Source organism: Gossypium hirsutum, chromosome A11, assembly GCF_007990345.1.
Source record: "Gossypium hirsutum isolate 1008001.06 chromosome A11, Gossypium_hirsutum_v2.1, whole genome shotgun sequence".
NCBI classification, from domain to species: Eukaryota; Viridiplantae; Streptophyta; class Magnoliopsida; order Malvales; family Malvaceae; genus Gossypium; species Gossypium hirsutum.
Window position 1 is genome coordinate 4,442,325 of NC_053434.1, and position 16,650 is coordinate 4,458,974.

General features: G+C 36.9%; 5 protein-coding genes across 5 annotated transcripts; 2 read left to right on the plus strand and 3 right to left on the minus strand.

Annotated features, from left to right (window-relative positions):
- Positions 1 to 167: 167 nt before the first annotated feature.
- LOC121209659 (lysM domain receptor-like kinase 4) lies at positions 168 to 2,442 on the plus strand. The gene has a single exon (XM_041080679.1). The coding sequence runs from the start codon at positions 282 to 284 to the stop codon at positions 2,217 to 2,219; it is 1,938 nt and encodes a 645-aa protein (XP_040936613.1). The 5' UTR covers positions 168 to 281; the 3' UTR covers positions 2,220 to 2,442.
- A 493-nt stretch (positions 2,443 to 2,935) lies between these two features.
- On the plus strand, positions 2,936 to 5,652 carry LOC121209660 (lysM domain receptor-like kinase 4). Its single transcript, XM_041080680.1, has one exon. It carries the CDS (start codon positions 3,537 to 3,539, stop codon positions 5,427 to 5,429), a length of 1,893 nt encoding a protein of 630 aa, XP_040936614.1. The 5' UTR covers positions 2,936 to 3,536; the 3' UTR covers positions 5,430 to 5,652.
- Positions 5,653 to 5,749: 97 nt separating this feature from the next.
- On the minus strand, positions 5,750 to 8,354 carry LOC107911996 (serine/threonine receptor-like kinase NFP). Its single transcript, XM_016840021.2, has one exon. The coding sequence runs from the start codon at positions 7,826 to 7,828 to the stop codon at positions 5,963 to 5,965; it is 1,866 nt and encodes a 621-aa protein (XP_016695510.2). The 5' UTR covers positions 7,829 to 8,354; the 3' UTR covers positions 5,750 to 5,962.
- Positions 8,355 to 8,473: 119 nt separating this feature from the next.
- LOC121209662 (cold-regulated 413 plasma membrane protein 2) lies at positions 8,474 to 10,870 on the minus strand. Its single transcript, XM_041080681.1, has 4 exons — positions 10,414 to 10,870; positions 9,355 to 9,462; positions 9,202 to 9,272; positions 8,474 to 9,081 (listed from the first exon to the last, which is right to left on the minus strand). The coding sequence occupies exons 1-4, from the start codon at positions 10,590 to 10,592 to the stop codon at positions 8,828 to 8,830; spliced, it is 612 nt and encodes a 203-aa protein (XP_040936615.1). The 5' UTR covers positions 10,593 to 10,870; the 3' UTR covers positions 8,474 to 8,827.
- Positions 10,871 to 13,050: 2,180 nt separating this feature from the next.
- On the minus strand, positions 13,051 to 16,404 carry LOC107911997 (protein NASP homolog). The gene is made up of 7 exons (XM_041080682.1): positions 16,085 to 16,404; positions 15,438 to 15,658; positions 14,992 to 15,192; positions 14,748 to 14,838; positions 14,277 to 14,550; positions 13,833 to 14,196; positions 13,051 to 13,485 (listed from the first exon to the last, which is right to left on the minus strand). The coding sequence occupies exons 1-6, from the start codon at positions 16,402 to 16,404 to the stop codon at positions 13,861 to 13,863; spliced, it is 1,443 nt and encodes a 480-aa protein (XP_040936616.1). The 3' UTR covers positions 13,051 to 13,485; positions 13,833 to 13,860.
- Positions 16,405 to 16,650: the final 246 nt, after the last annotated feature.

A 16,650-nucleotide genomic window follows, 5' to 3' on the forward strand; every position in this document is an offset into this window, starting at 1 on the left:
TTGACCAACCAGGCAACCAACTAGCATCCATAGCAATAAAGTTTTCAACTTTGGCTTGTCTGCAAGTTGCAACGGAAGGGGAAGAAAGAGAGAGATTCGGAATTGGTAAACCACATAAAGAGAATACTTATTATTACGCGTATATCGTGTTTTTCTTATCCCACCAAACTGCTTTATTACAAAATCCAATATGTTGACTACTCTTCAGTTTCACGTTGTTTTCCAAAAAACCAATATATTCACCCATCTCCGAACAATTCTCCACAATCTAATATTCGGCCATGGATTCTGTGTCTCTCGTCTCTCTTTTAACCCTCTGCTTATTTTGCTGCTGTTCCTTGATTCAAGCTCAGCAACCTTATGTCGGAAAAAAGACAACAGATTGTCGAAATCCAGACACTTCAGATTGTGTTCTTGGGTACACCTGTAATGGCGTAAACAGGAGTTGCCAAAGTTACCTGGTTTTCAGATCCCAACCCTTGTTTAACAACGTTACATCAATCTCGAATCTCTTATCTTCTGATCCATCTCAAATCGCCGCCATAAATGAAGTTTCTGAGACAGCAACATTCCAAACAAACCAGATGGTTATAGTTCCAGTCAACTGTTCATGTTCTGGTGACCGTTATCAGAGGAACACAAGTTACATAATTCAGAGTGGAGATGGGTATTTTTTAATTGCAAATAGCACTTTCCAAGCTCTTTCAACTTGTCAAGCTATACAAAACCAACAGCCTGTGATTCCATCTGAAAGTTTGACCCCTGGAATGAGAATTACAGTTCCTGTTAGATGTGCTTGTCCCACAAGGAATCAAACAGATGTTGGAATTAACTATTTGTTGAGTTATCCAGTTGCTGAAGGTGAGACTGTTTCAAGTATTAGTGCATTGTTTGGGGCGGATCCTGAGAGGACTCTTGAAGCTAATCAGCTTCCTGATCCCAGTTCCACCATTTTTTTCGAGACTTCACTTTTGGTTCCTCTCCAGGATCCTCCGTCTAGAATCACAGTGCCTTCTACACCTCCACCGCCACCACCGTCACCATCACCACCAAATTCCCCCCCGAGTGGAAGCTCAGACAGAATATGGATTTATATACTTGCTGGTGTTCTTGGGGGAGTTGGTCTCATATTGGTTGTTTGCATGGTGATTTTCTGTATGTTCTTCCGCAAAACAAAGAAGAAAACCGACCCGATCATTAGCTCGGAAAGCTTTGAGGCTTGTGAAAAACCATTGGAGAAAAGCTTGGAGGATGGATCTCAGGCCTTCTTGGATAGTATGTCAAGTATAGCTCAATCAATCAATCTCAAAGTATACAAATTCAAAGAATTGCAGGTTGCGACAGATAACTTCAGCACCAGCAATCATATCAAAGGATCGGTTTACCGCGGTGTAATCAATGGTGATTTTGCAGCCATCAAGAAAGTTCATGGAGATGTCTCAAAGGAGATACAACTGTTAAACAAAGTCTACCATTCGAATCTTATTCGCCTTTCCGGGGTTTGTATCAATGACGGGAACTGGTACTTGGTTTATGAGTATGCTGCCAACGGCACATTGAGCGACTGGATCTTTAACAGAGACGACAGTGGGAAATACTTAAGCTGGAAAGACCGAATTCGGATTGCATTAGATGTAGCAACAGGACTTAACTACCTGCATAGCTTCACCCATCCTCCTCATGTCCACAAGGACCTAAAAACCAGCAATGTTCTTCTTGATGGTGATTTCAGGGCTAAGATTACCAACTTTGCTATGGCGAGATCAACCAAAGGGCGAGAAGGCGAATTTGCATTGACAAGGCACATTGTTGGAACAAAGGGTTATATGGCTCCCGAGTATTTGGAAAATGGTTTAATCACCACAAAGCTTGATGTTTATGGATTTGGGGTTCTCTTGCTCGAAGTAATAACGGGAAAAGAGGCGACCGCATTTTATAGCGATGAACATAAGAACTTATCAGACAGATTGAGCAATGTTGTTGAGAATGGAAAGGAGGGTTTGAAGCACTTGATTGAACCCTCTATGCTAGAGAACTATCCTGCAGAACTTGCCGTGGTTGTTGTCCAATTGATAAATAGTTGCTTGAAGCAGAATCCAACAGCTAGGCCTGCTATGGATGAAATCGTGCAGTCGTTGTCCAGAATTCTGACTAGTTCATCGACATGGGATTTGTCAAGCAACATGTCATGGTCTCAAACATCTACTCGGAGCTCTTGATGACACTGACTGAAATGGAATATCATGTTAGTTTTAGTGAGTTTTCTAGCTTTTATTTATTCATCAAATGTTTGCAAGTTTTTTCATGCATATTACCAAAACTCTGTTGGACCTCTTAATCATACGACTTTCTATATCCTCGTACACTCAATCTCCATGTTAACCATCAGTTTCCGCTTTTTGTATTTGCTCCTAAATAAATTTTTTTATGTGTTCTTTTTTATATAATATCTAAATTTATCCATAGCACCTTCTAACTAAAAAATAAAAGGGTAATACACTTCAACGCTCTTAAACCCATATTCTCTTACATTAATAATAATGATCATATTAATCGAACTAAAACTCAAATCTCAATTGGCTAAACAATTTGTTTTCTTCCTTTAACATAATAGAGCTCGGAGAAACTTGGGTCATTGGCTAAGTCAAAGGTCCCCGACAATGACAGTTGAATAATTACATTTTTGTAATATCTAATTTGAACTACTAATTATGAATTAAAAAAATTGAGATTTTAGTTTTTTTTATTTTAATTTGCAATAATTTAATATCATATTTTACAAAACTGAAAAGGTAATTCAATTATTAGTAAAACTTAGAAGTTCTGATTAAAATTTTAAAAATTTTGAGAAAATTAAACTAATTAAAACTTAGAAGTTCTGATTAAAATTTTTGAAGATAGTAAAAATTTTCGAGGCAAAGGCCTCTTCCATTCCTGATAGCATGTAAAGACAAGTTAGCTTTACTGGCGGCTTTGACAGTCTCATTTGACCAACAAGCCAGCAGCCACAGCGGTAATGTTTTCATCTTCATATCGTCTGCAAATTGCGACAGAAGGGGAAGAAACAGAGAGATGCGGTCAACCCTTGGATGGATTTCTGAATTAATCATTTTGTAATTATAAAACCAATCAAACCCAAAGTCAACTTTGTAATTCAATATTATAATCTTCACTTCGATGTTACGTATCTGAAGACTTCTTTCAAGTTTCAAGCTTGGAAATGGTAAGCCAACCTACACAAAACACCTGTCATTTCGCGTACTTTATATTTCCTTTCTCAATCACATATTATAATTATTTTTCCTATTCTGTAATCGTTTAGCATTGATTGATTGATTATTATCAAAAAGTAAAAAAGTTAAGAATTGATTAATGTTTCAGTCGCCCACCAATCTCCCTGTGTAATTCTCCATTACAAATTCAACATGATGCAGGCTTGTTAGACTATTCTTCAGTTCCACATGGTTTACCAAAAACCAACTTATTATATATTCACCTATCGAGAAAACATATTCTCTGTAATCTAATATTCGGCCATGGATTCTTTGTCTCTCATTTCTCTTTTAACCCTCTGTTTATTTTGCCGTAGTTTCTTGATTCAAGCTCAGCAGCCTTACGTCGGACGAAAGACAACAGATTGTGAAAATCCAGACACTTCGGATTCTGTTCTTGGATACACCTGTAATGGCGTAAACAGGAGTTGCCAAAGTTACCTGATTTTCAGATCCGAACCCTTGTTTAACAACGTTACATCAATCTCCAATCTCTTGTCTTCTGATCCATCTCAAGTCGCCGTCATAAATGAAGTTTCTGAGACAGCAACATTCCGAACAAACCAGATGGTTATAGTTCCAGTCAACTGTTCATGTTCTGGTGACCATTATCAGAAGAACACAAGCTACACGGTTGTGGGTGGAGACGGGTACTTTTTGATTGCAAATAACACTTTTCAAGCGCTTTCAACTTGTCAAGCTATACAAAATCAGCAGCCTGGGATTTCAACTCGAAATTTGACCCCTGGAATGAGGATTACAGTTCCTCTTAGATGTGCTTGTCCTACAAAGAATCAAACAGATGTTGGAATTAACTATTTGTTGAGTTATCCGATTGCTGAAGGTGATAGTATTCAAGGTATTAGTGAATTGTTTGGGGCGGATACTGAGAGGACCCTTGAAGCTAATCAGCTTCCTGATCTCCGTTCCACCATTTTTTTCTTCACTTCACTTTTGGTTCCCCTCCGGGATCAACCGTCAAGAGTCACAGCACCTTCTCCGCCTCCGCCGCGGGCTTCACCACCACCACCAAATTCTCCCCCGGGTGGAAGCTCAAACAGAACATGGATTTATATACTCGTTGGTGTTCTTGGGGGAGTTGGTCTCATATCGGTTGTTTGCATGATGATTTTCTGTATGTTCTTCCGTAAAACAAAGAAGAAAACAGATCCGATCATTAGCTCGGAAAGCTTCGAGGCTTATGAAAAACCATTGGAGAAAATCTTGGAGGATGGATCTCAGGACTTCATTGATAGCATGTCAGGTATAGCTCAATCGATCAATCTCAAAATCTACAAATTCGAAGAATTACAGGTTGCAACAGATGACTTCAGCACCAGCAATCATATTAAAGGATCGGTTTACCGTGGTGTGATCAATGGTGATTTTGCAGCCATCAAGAAAGTTCATGGAGATGTCTCGAAGGAGATACAACTGTTAAACAAGGTCTACCATTCGAATCTTATTCGCCTTTCCGGAGTTTGTATCAGCCAGGGGAACTGGTACTTGGTTTACGAGTACGCTGCCAACGGTGCATTGAGCGACTGGATCTTTAACAGAGACGATAATGGGAAATACTTTAGCTGGAAAGACCAAATTCAGATTGCATTAGATGTAGCAACAGGACTTAACTACCTGCATAGCTTCACCAATCCTCCTCATGTCCACAAGGACTTAAAATCCAGTAATGTTCTTCTTGATGGTGATTTCAGGGCTAAGATTACCAACTTTGCTCTGGCGAGGTCGACCGGAGGAGGAGAGGGAGAATTTGCATTGACAAAGCACATTGTTGGAACAAAAGGCTATATGGCTCCTGAGTATTTGGAAAATGGTCTGGTCTCCACAAAGCTTGATGTTTATGCATTCGGGGTTCTCTTGCTCGAAGTAATAACAGGAAAAGAGGCGACCGCATTCTATAGCGATGAACATATGAACTTATCAGACATATTAAGCAATGTGGTTGACAATGGAAGGGAGGGTTTGAAGGAATTGATTGAGCCCTCTATGCTAGAGAATTATCCTTCAGAACTTGTTCTAGTTGTTGTCCAATTGATAAATAGTTGCTTGAAGCAGAATCCAACAGCTCGACCTGCTATGGATGAGATCGTGAAGTCGTTGTCCAGAATTCAGACTGCTTCATCGGCGTTGGATTCGTGAAGCAACATGTCATGGTCACAAGCATCTACTGGGGGCTATTGATGACACTGTGACTGAAAGCGAACATCGAGTTGGTTTACTGAGCTTTTTAGCTTTTATTTATTCATCAAATGTTTGCATGTTTCCATAGGCTCCTCTTGAGTTAATCCATATCTTCAATGGCTGCAGTTGCAGTTCTTTGTTTTTCCACTTTCCATAATTGAATATTTTGTGTTTTTCCATATGAAACTGTTTAGTGTTTTCAAGTTTAAGCAGTTATGCTAGAAATGAAGGTCTTAAACAATCGGAAGTGCAAAAGACATGTGAAAATGATACTGATAACTAAAACACAAAATGATATGAAAAATAATACAAATACGACATAAATATACGGCTTGTCAAGTCTTGGTCTAATTGCAGGATTCATATTCACATTAATAAAACTTAGTCCAAAACATCTTCAAAACTGAAGACCAAGCTCAAACTGTATATTACAAAGTAGAACTATACATTGGTTACTACATAAACGGGAACCTACAGATTTTCTGCAACACCTAACGAGCAACGACTGCAACAATCATCTGGTTGAGTTCTGTTTCTATCCCCGAACCCCAAGAGCCTTCCGATATCTCGAAAGATGACTGAATAAGAACTGAAAGGCTAAAGACGATTTCAGCCATGCTTGGCCTAGCCAGAGGATTCTCTTGAGTGCAGGCCATTGCAAGTACTGCCAAGCTTAGAGCACTATCAAGGGGATAAAAGCTCTCCAAATTCGGGTCCATCCATTTTCTCAGCCTTTTTTCCCTTTTCTCTTCGATTTCCAAAACTTGCCTTATCTGCTTCCACAACATGAAAATCTCACCATTTTCTTTTGTTGTCATTGCTTTCTTTCCTGAAAGCAGCTCTAAAAGCACAACCCCGAAGGCAAAAACATCCACTTTTGGCATTATAGCGTTTGCAATTGTTTCAGTCACAGAGAAATTAGAAATCTTGGCCTTAAACATGGAATCAAGAAGTATATTACTTGTCCTGATATCTCGGTGGACGATGTTCGGTTGAGTGTGCTCATGCATGTATTGCAGGCCATTGGCAACATCCAGTGCTACTTGTAACCTCTGGCTCCAGGTGAGAACTGCAGCACGGCTCGAAGAACACAAACTTTTCGGATGCAACCACTTATCGAGGGATCCATTTTCGGCATATTCATAAACCAAGTAGCAATTTCCATCTGAATCAGCTGAGACACCCATTAACTTCACCAGATTTGCATGATTCACTTTCTGCAAAATCTTCAATTCCTTTGTAATATCATCCTTTGTTTTCTTTATGGCTAACAGTTTGCCATCAATAGTGGCCCTATAGACTGTTCCTCCAATTCTGCAATGTTCATTGAGGTTCATGGTTGCCCCCATAATCACATGAGCCTCATACATGATTGGCTTGCCTAAGTAGCCTGAAACTCCAGGAAGCAGCTTATCTTGTATAATCTTTGGCTGGAAACTTTCGCTTTTAGTAAGATCCTTCACCGGAATCAAACCGACCGTCTCCAGAGACCAACCATTGTGCCTAAAGACCTTCTTTCTCTCATGTATTACTACACCTGCTAAAACAAGCAAACAGCCTACTATGCTTAAAACAACTATGAGGACCTCCCGGTGTTTAGATTTGCTTCCTCCAGAGAACTGAGTTTGCGAAAGCACTGGCAAGTCCGACACAGGGATCATCAATGGGGGAATCACAGCCAAGCTAATATCCTGGTAATCATTTAACTCATTTTCATCAATGATGGCTGGTGCTGATGCATTGAACTTGGCACTTACACTCCAAATATCGTCATTTGGTTGCCAGACATAGCTAATGAAATATTCAGTTCCATTCTTCAATTCAGCTTTTGAAGGGCACTTGCAGAACAAAGGAAACACAACTTTGTCACCAACCTGCAAACTTTTTGGATCTAGAGAAGGATTCATGTCTCCCACTGCAGTAAAATTGGTGAGATGCTCAAAAACAGTGGTTGAAACTATGTAATAAGTGTCACCAAACTTGATATCATACGTAATATTAGCAAAATAATGGTTCCTGGTGCAGCCACAAATTATAGGGACCAGCAACAGTTGGCCTGGGAATAACCGAGTATCTTCAGAAACCAAGTTGCTAGCTCTTGCAATCTCTTGAGGGCTAGTTCCGAACAGTTTGGCGATGTTTTGCAGGTCCAAATAGTCCGGTTCTTGAGCAAAATATGCTGTGTATGCCGGGCATGGGTCCGATGATCTCCAGCACCAAAAGTCAGCACCATTGCTGGATGATGGTTGAGCTCTGATATAGGAAGCAAAAACATAGTTAAGTACGAAAAACACAACTTGTAAGGATTGCCATTGATGTAAGGATTGCCATTGATGAGAAAGGAACGAAATTGCCATAGCTTTTACGTTTCGAAAGATGAAAAAGGGCCTTAAGATGCTATAATGCTCCCTATACCCTTGTCTGGATATGCAATAAATTTAAACGTGTCACTTAAAAGTTCATGGAAAAGCTAAAAATCGTTGCTAGTAGTGAATATGTAAGTTTATTTGGGAATAAAAATCTAAGCGGGCATTGTCTTTAGCTTTGAACTTAAATGATTACTTCGTTTTCATCTCCTGTCCCCAACACAGGAGAAAATTGAAAAGATGACAAAACTTCCATTAACCTGACCAGTTTCTGGATTATACTTCAATTTCTATTAGGAATCTTTGATTAGCATCGGATTAGTTTAATGCAACAACCCAAACCAGGACGGCACGCAGTTGTAGTCTCATATAAAATCTAAACTCATACATCAGCATTCACTTACGCTATAGGTTTAATTTGGGCAAATATTATGCTAAAATAATCATATCATCGCCGGACATTGAATATCTCGTTGGTTTTTATCAAAATATATTTCTCTAGAGACATCATTTGCTGGTTTTTTAATTAATCTCTATATCTTTTGACTTCGTATCTTAGATTACAAGCATTCAACTCAAGATTGTAGGAAGCTTTGAACAATGTTCTAAGAAACCAATATATATACACCAGAAAGATAAATAATCTGGGTGATTCACATTGGATTACAGCAAAGTGTTTAATTATCGACATCATAACATTAAGAATTATGAAATACATATTTATTAACAAACAACGATTTCGAATTTGGATGCCACCCTAAACATTGAACTTCTCTGCCATTTGGAAAAAATACTAAACAAATAAATTTATGGGCATTTTATTCGTTCGTACATTCACTGGCTCACTAAACACTAACTATGAATCACAATTCAGGCTCTTGGTGAAGGCTTCAACATATGAAATACAATAAAAACACCAAAAGTTTTTTATTTAAGTTTTTGCCTGCAACAATTCAGCACCACACTGCATTGAGTGCCTTTGTGCACCAACTAGGCGAAGTGGAGCACAAGTGCCCAGACAGGGTAGACTAACAGAAGGATAATGCCGATGGTGTTTGATATTCCATTACTCTGAGTGAAGGAATTCCGGAATCCGCCCGATGCTCGGATGTGTTCCTGTAATAGGTAACATCCAATGAGGAGGCATATGAAAACACCAACCAAGCTGTCCTTCAAGGTGACTGCAAAGAAATTTGGAGCCACCACCAGTAAAAGAATCAAAGATCCTGGCATCTCCAGCCAGTCTGCAACTCACCCAATTTTTACAGTATCAGAAAAGGGAACTAAGTAACACAGACAAGCGTTCGAGTTCGAATTTGGAAACATTTAGCCTACAGATACCAGAACTGCAGTTACGATTATACCTGGAAAGTGTCTGGGGAAGAACAGTCTTAGAACGACAGCAATGAAGGCAATCCATTTTCCAACATCCCCCCTGAATGTATTTCAAAAGATATTTCAGGAAATAATACTAAAGCAAAACAAAAGTTGAGGAAAGAAATGGTAAAAATTGTTACCTTAGAAAGCTGAACAATCCTGAAGGAAGACTAAAGAAGATGTAAGGTACCAAAAGTGAGGTCAACATGTTTGTTCTCCAGTTTGTTCGGTCCAGGATTAACAAATAACTGCAGGGACCATGTAGATTAAGTATTTATTGTGAATTTACCATCCTTGATGTCTGATACTGTACTGCATGCATATGTATGTAATCATTTTGAACGAGTAATTACCAGATTACTATCAAATTAAGAAGAGAAGATTCTTTATGTCCTTGGCCTCATGCGTGATTGCCACCCATTAAACAATGTCAATTATGATTTTTTTTTGCTTAACAAGTACTTATTAAATCATATAAAATTCACCATTGAATCTGTAGGCCAGGTCTTTCTACTTAAGGGCAGCTAGCCCTAGTACTGGATATAGGCTACTTTAAGGGAGCTCATGAAGTTCAATTCCCATGGAAAAAATGGACAAAAAAGCTAGAATGAATCAGAGTCATTTATGGAACTCATAGGAGAAGACTAGGATAGTCACAATTGTGTGAATTTGAGCAATGCATAGGCGAATGGCTCGGAAAAATAGCCAGTCTGAACTACAATTCCCACGTTCTGCATTGAAAACAAAGTTGTCAAATCATCTGTAAACATTTTGGCATTCCCACAATGCATCTGCTGATTGAATCTTCATACTAGCATTTAAAAGCTTTTCTGGTTGCTAGCATAGGCAGAAGCCAGTAGCCCTTGGTGCTTGTTCACTCAGACTGATACATAGTATGAAGGAAATTGCCGATTAAGTTCCCTATGTTCTAGAGTTCCTCCAAACATATTCAGGGGGACACTTTCTTGTTTGACTAATTCTCTTTAGAAAATGAGAAAAAAAAGCACGAAAATCGAACATAGGGCTTTCCACATAGGACTCCATTTCCACCCGTGGTGAAGAACCAGATATACAGACAATTAAACACATACATACAAACCCAACTAATCCAAACCATCATAAAATCTTGGGAAATTTAACAACCCAACAAAGAAAAAACAAAACGCAGTGTTATATGAAGGTGAAAGAAGAGAACTTACATAGCAGAAAATGAGGCGACCCATTTAAGAAAAGAAGTTCCAAAACCAAGACCTCCAAGTTTAGTTGCATCATCCATCAATTTAATCGCAGCCAGCTTGAGTTCTTTGATATCGGAACTGATCAATTCTTGAGCAACAGGATCCGTTTTCATTGCCAAATACTGTCGCATTCTCCCCATTTCTCGCTCTCTTTTTTTCTCTCGCAGATCTAACCTAAACAAATGAGAGTTATTGGAAAAGAATGGGAAAATAAAAGAAGAAGAAAAGGTTATGATCTATTTCAAGATATTGTAATAATAAGGGACAGACTGTCTACTTATGTTTATTAATTGCTTTGCTCAATCTTATCTGAATTTGGTTGCTTAGAAAGGGATGCAATTTTTTTACGTTTCAGATTAATCTCAAGTGTTAAAGAGGGATGTGAAAGAGGATCCAAGGTTTCGGATCCATAACTGTATTATCGGATTCGAGTCTTTGACTATGTTGGATATGAGGGACGAGCTTGCACGTGGCGTTTGTTGATTGGAAATTTGTTGAACATTGACAAGCCAATATGCGGGCCAGTCTTCACTCTTCAATCTTCGCGTTGTGAACTTGAAGATCAAGAATTGATGGGGATGACGACAAAGAAATAGAGAATTGAAGGACATAATTTAACAGCTGGGAGTATGGTGCAAAATGAGGGTTTAGATTTGATGGTAGAGATATTTCATTACACATTGATGAATCGGTAAAATTCTGTAATTGCATGCCAAAAATTGATTTTTTTTAATTTTATATTAAGGATTTTTTTATTATATTCAAATAATCAGAAATAACAAATATATCTATATTAGAGGCAAATGCACAAAGGCGGAACATTCAGCATCGGAATTTGGGTATCGAGGAACTGCATCTAGTCATATCTTATTGATGTCAGGTTTTACAACGTGACTCGCGCGCAATATAAGAAATAGATTCCTACATTGTTTACGGTGTTGCTTGAACATCAAATTTCAATCTCATGTATCTCATGCATCCATCTATATATCAAATAAATATATTAGCTATTTAATTAGAAAATAACTACAACGGTTTATACAATTAAATAGTAAAAAAAATGGTACGAAATGGTAATCTATTCCAAGCTCAAGACTACAACATTGTCATACAACCCATCTCATCTACCTATTTCAGGCACCTCGACGCATCTCTCAATATAAGAATGCAACACTCGTCCAGATCAATTATCAATAGGAGGTATGCCACGTGAACTAAATTATTGAATTTATCAAACATCAACATTCCTTCTATCAAGTGCAAAACATTTGCTCTTCTAGCTAGTATTATTTGAATTGAACCTAAATTGTTATTTACTGTAAAATTTTGTTCCAACCATGTCAACTTCAAATGGAGACCTTTCGTGTATTTGCTCTCTAGAACCATGCCCAAAAACATTAGACAAATCTAATAAATGTTGTGCTTGACAACATAATTTTCAATCATAAGCTGTCAATTGGGAGGTCAAGTTGTAACGTTACATCCTCTAACGTTATCATGTATTTTTTGTACAAAAAGTGAAATCTGTGCATCTTACGTCTCAAATATTCAACCAACATTTTAACCAATGTAATAATTCATTTTTCAATTCATTTTTCAATGCCGCACGTAAGTCGCATTGTAAAACCCAACATCAATAAAATATGAATCAACGGCTGGATGCAGGTCTTTGATAACCAAATTTTGATGTCAAATGTTACGCCTTTGTGCATTCATCTCTAATAAAATAGATATATTAATTACCCTTTCCGATTATTTGAATGTAATAAAGAAAAACTTCTTGATATAAAATTTAAAAAAAAAATCAATTTTTAGCATACTAAGAAATTTTTAATCACAAGATTTTTACCAAACCATCAAATCTGAACTAACTTCCAACCATTGTCGCAATATCTATAATTTATCTCGGATTAGAAATTAACATTTAAACTGACAATAAACTGACAATAAACTATATATTTTAGGAAATATGGGTAATTTTAAGTTTTATATAAAAAAATAATATATAAAAATATAAATTAATCTATAATTCTATAAACATAAATCTATAACCAAATTTGTAATTAAAATACAAATAATTTTCAAATACTTAATAAAATAAACCTTACTATAAACTTAAAACAAATAAAAGAATACATAAAAATAAAAATATAATAATATTTAAACAATTAGTAATAAATTATATATTTTTCAAACACTTAATAATATATATATCAATATATCAATAAACTAATATTCAAACTAATAATAATCTTAAAAAATAACTAACATTTAAAAAAAATCTCACTTTAAAAATCTCTTTATATTTCCTGACAAAAACCATTAAAAACATTCAAAAAATACAAAATATAAAAATATCTTAACACTTAAAAAAAAAACCAAATATTATACAAACACTTAATAATATATACCAATATATTAACTTTCAATCAAACAATATAATATTAACTAATAATAAACTATAATATATCAATATACCAATATTTTCCCAAATAGTAAACTTAAATTTTAAACAAATTTAACAATGATAATAATTAATCTTTAAACAAACAATATACTAAAATATAACAAATACTAACATCTAAAATAACAAAAATATCAAATATAACAATAAACATTCAATTAATCTCTAAATTTCACATTTTACAACTAAAAAGAATTAAAAAAATTTAACTTACTTGAATATGTTGAAAGTTAAGGGATGGATTTGTAGAAATTATGTTACAAATATGTTGTGCTTGGGAAGAAAGAGAAGAAAAATATGTTCGGGAAAAAAAATGAGAGAACAGTAGGTTTGCATTTATATACACAAAATATAAAGGACTAAAATCGCATAACATTTAAAACTAGTATTCAGAAATAATAATATGCCCATACTTACCTACCTCGATTATTTACCCGCATTTCAAGACTCTGCATGCTTCAATTATTTCGCTGCTTGCTGCAGTTTTCTGCTTCCTGCATGCTTGTACATTTTTCTGCACTCAACATTTTGTTCTTCTGTATCTGGTGTCTCTTCTCTCAATTATTATTCTACAACACCTCGAAAGATTAAATAATCACTAAAAATTTTACAATTTTAAATTCACAGCCAAACAATTTATATAGAATTTAGTTCATCGCAATTGCATCAATAATTTTCACAAGATCTACTATTGATACTGTGATTACATATTGGATACATTAGTAGATAATGAATTTGCCAAGAGGAGGCAAAATGTCAAGCCAAATGCTCTTAGAGATAGATTTTGTTCTTCAGATGCATGTCAATTAAGAATACAGATAGCAGTTATAATAAGCATAAGTTTAGCGGCTACGGAAGAATCTGTTAACATCAAGCATTAGCGAGCTATGATTCAATAGCATACTCCGGTGATTACCAATTCCTGGAATCTAAGATCCGAAACATCAAGACGCACTGCTGCTATCTCCTTTGTCAGATGAAGGTTCAATTGCAGGTTTCTTTATTGGGTTTGATTCTACCATTGATGTACTTGTCAATACACGCTTTACTCCTCTTCCTACAATGCCGAGATGTGTGACCGCCGGAACCCCACTTGTATTAGCAGTTGAAACAGTTGGAGAATCAAAATGACCATCACTGTTAGCAGTAGCCATCTGTGAAGAGCTAAGCACAGAAGGTGATGGACTCTTCTCACCACCCCTTGCCCTGGCAGATGCCATTCCCAGGATCTCTGCAACAATTGACTTTGGATTGGAGACCAGCTGTTGTAGATCTTCAAGCTGCAAACACAGAAATAGAAGGAATCTTAAAGTTATACGCTAAGGTTTTAATTCATAGAAGTGATCAAAATTGCACTTGCCTTCTTTTCCAGGTCTTCAGCAAGACCAGCAAGTGTGTTGATTTCTGCTTCTTTATCTTTGACAGATGAAACAGTCTGATAGCCATTTGAGGACTGTTGTACACCATTATCCAATTCAGAAGCAGCGACAGATGATGCTGATTCTAAAGAATTGTTTACTTCATTTCTGAGCCTCTCCAGCCGAGACTTGCAAACTGATATGGCTTTCTGACAGTATGGAACTGCTTCTTGGGGCTTTGAGCCAATTTCCAAACACATACATATTCGAAAATTTCTAAATTAAAGGGTTAAGTAGCATGTATAGAATCTGAACGAAATTGAAGGGTGGAATTAGGAGGATCCACGTTTATTTTTTGACTAGTATGCATTCATTAACCAAGATACAACACTATTTATTTCAACCTAGTATCGAGTGCTACATAAAGAGTAATAATCCCAATAATATAGATATTTCAACCCTATCAAGGATACAGTTCAGCTATTTGACGGTGATCTGGTTCAACCAGCCGTAGCAAAATGGATAGAGCTTTCTGGTAGTCACCAAGTGAAGATTCAATGTCCTCTAAAGAAGCATATCAGAAACCAAAACCGATGTTTTAGATGAAATAAAATGCTTAAAGAAAAAGCTATTATCAAATCGGTAGAGGGTTCCTCCCCCCCACCTATCCCCAACAAGCATACACAACAAACAGTAATGAGTCATTTAAGTACTGACCTCTTTCCAAGGCAACTTCAGCCAAAGCAGATAAAATATCCGCTATCTCCATGGTATCGCCCAACTGTTGTTTTTCAGAAATTGCCCGGGCAACATCTAGCATTTTCCATGCCAAATCCAAGTCAGACTCATCTGCGTCCTCAGCTTCAGCCGCATCATCGTTGTCACTATCATCATCTTCTTCCTCCCCACCTTTTCCACCTGAAACACAACGAAATAAAAAACAGTTGACATATCAGCTTATGGGCAACATTTGCAACAAATATTGATCATAAAGCAGCTACGATCTACAATTGACAACACTCTTGAATGAAATTTTGACAGATAAACTGATGCTTTTATGTAAGCAATAGCAAAAATATCAAGACATTGGCAAATATTCAGCTACACTCAAGTATCCTTGCTCAATTCAACTAGAATACAAATATCCTTTTTGGAATGCATACTGCCATCTTGTTCAGAAGTGCTTGATACGGAAGCAACTGAAGTTTCACGAGTTAAAGCACTTTTAAACGACCCTTCTTTCTTCGCATCTTGCTGAGCCTCACCCTCCTTTGGTACAGAACCCAAAGGATCAGCCTCCTCTTGAGCCTTGTACAGCAGTGCACGCCCATAGAGATAGTAAGCCTTGATACATTCAGTTGCAAGTTCACCATGATGCGCAACCCTAGAGCAAAATAAACATAATTTTGAAAGAAAAAATCTTGAAACATAAAATGTAAATTGAGCTACTAATTGAAATTCTATAAACCTCCCTTAGGTTGTTGCATTTTCCAATTGCATTTCTTCATCAAAAGACGTTAATCAAACATAATTACCTCACATCTTAAAAGATAATAGAACACGTCCGTGAAAAAAGTTAAATATCTAAAGCTTAAAAAAGTTTCAAAGAAAAAAAAGAACGTAAATTCCAGCCCTAGCTCTAAATTCAAGGCATAGTCCCTCCTTGCAAGGTATTATCTGTTGTCACACGAGGGTCTCACGGTTTTGTTCTACACCTCACGGTTATAGGTTTAAGTTTCTCAATCCAAATTTACTGGGAAATATTTATGAAAACAAAAAGAGATGAAATGAACAGAAGCGAAAGTTTAACCTGATTTCAAGGGCGCGACTAAAGCAATCAGCGGCTTCGGCAAAATCATCTTCTTTGAAAGCCCGGGATCCTCTCTCTGTCAACTCATCGGCAAACTCCAGCGTCTTCCCTCGATCAACATGCGGAGCAACTACACAGCTTTCAGGATTACTGTTATTGTTGCACGTCGACTCGCTGCCTCCTTGAACCGCACACTCAATAGTGGCTTCGACTGAACCTTGTGTTTCTAGGGTTTCCTCCATTCTCGGGCCTGGAGTTTGCTCCGTCATTGTCACCGACGCTTCTGATGCTACCGCCTCCGCAGTAACTTCTTCAGCCATCACTTCTTTGCTTCAGTAATTTAGAGAGAATTTAAAATAAAGGGCGATAGAAAAGAAGTTTTGGCGTTTCCCTATTAAGATTTCTTCGAAAAAACATATCTAGCGGAAAATTACATAAATTAGGGGTTGTAAGACGAAAGACCGAACATAAACGGCGACGTTTGATAAAAGAAAGCGATGGAGGGTATTTCCGTATTTTAGAGAAACAATAAAATCTTTTAAATTTATTGGGTGTCACACATTTTG

Excerpts from the sequence above, each read along its gene's own strand:
- LOC121209659 (XM_041080679.1), top strand. The coding sequence starts at position 282 with ATGGATTCTGTGTCTCTCGTCTCTCTTTTAACCCTCTGCTTATTTTGC.
- LOC121209660 (XM_041080680.1), top strand. The coding sequence starts at position 3,537 with ATGGATTCTTTGTCTCTCATTTCTCTTTTAACCCTCTGTTTATTTTGC.
- LOC107911996 (XM_016840021.2), bottom strand. The coding sequence starts at position 7,828 with ATGGCAATTTCGTTCCTTTCTCATCAATGGCAATCCTTACATCAATGG.
- LOC121209662 (XM_041080681.1), bottom strand. The coding sequence starts at position 10,592 with ATGGGGAGAATGCGACAGTATTTGGCAATGAAAACGGATCCTGTTGCT. Across the intron at positions 9,463-10,413 it reads GTCGCCTCATTTTCTGCTAT|TTATTTGTTAATCCTGGACC; the intron begins GTAAGTTCTCTT and ends TGGTCCCTGCAG. Across the intron at positions 9,082-9,201 it reads CTTCCCCAGACACTTTCCAG|ACTGGCTGGAGATGCCAGGA; the intron begins GTATAATCGTAA and ends GGTGAGTTGCAG.
- LOC107911997 (XM_041080682.1), bottom strand. The coding sequence starts at position 16,404 with ATGGCTGAAGAAGTTACTGCGGAGGCGGTAGCATCAGAAGCGTCGGTG. Across the intron at positions 15,193-15,437 it reads CACTTCTGAACAAGATGGCA|GTGGAAAAGGTGGGGAGGAA; the intron begins GTATGCATTCCA and ends GTTGTGTTTCAG. Across the intron at positions 14,551-14,747 it reads CACCGTCAAATAGCTGAACT|AAATTTTCGAATATGTATGT; the intron begins GTATCCTTGATA and ends CCTTTAATTTAG.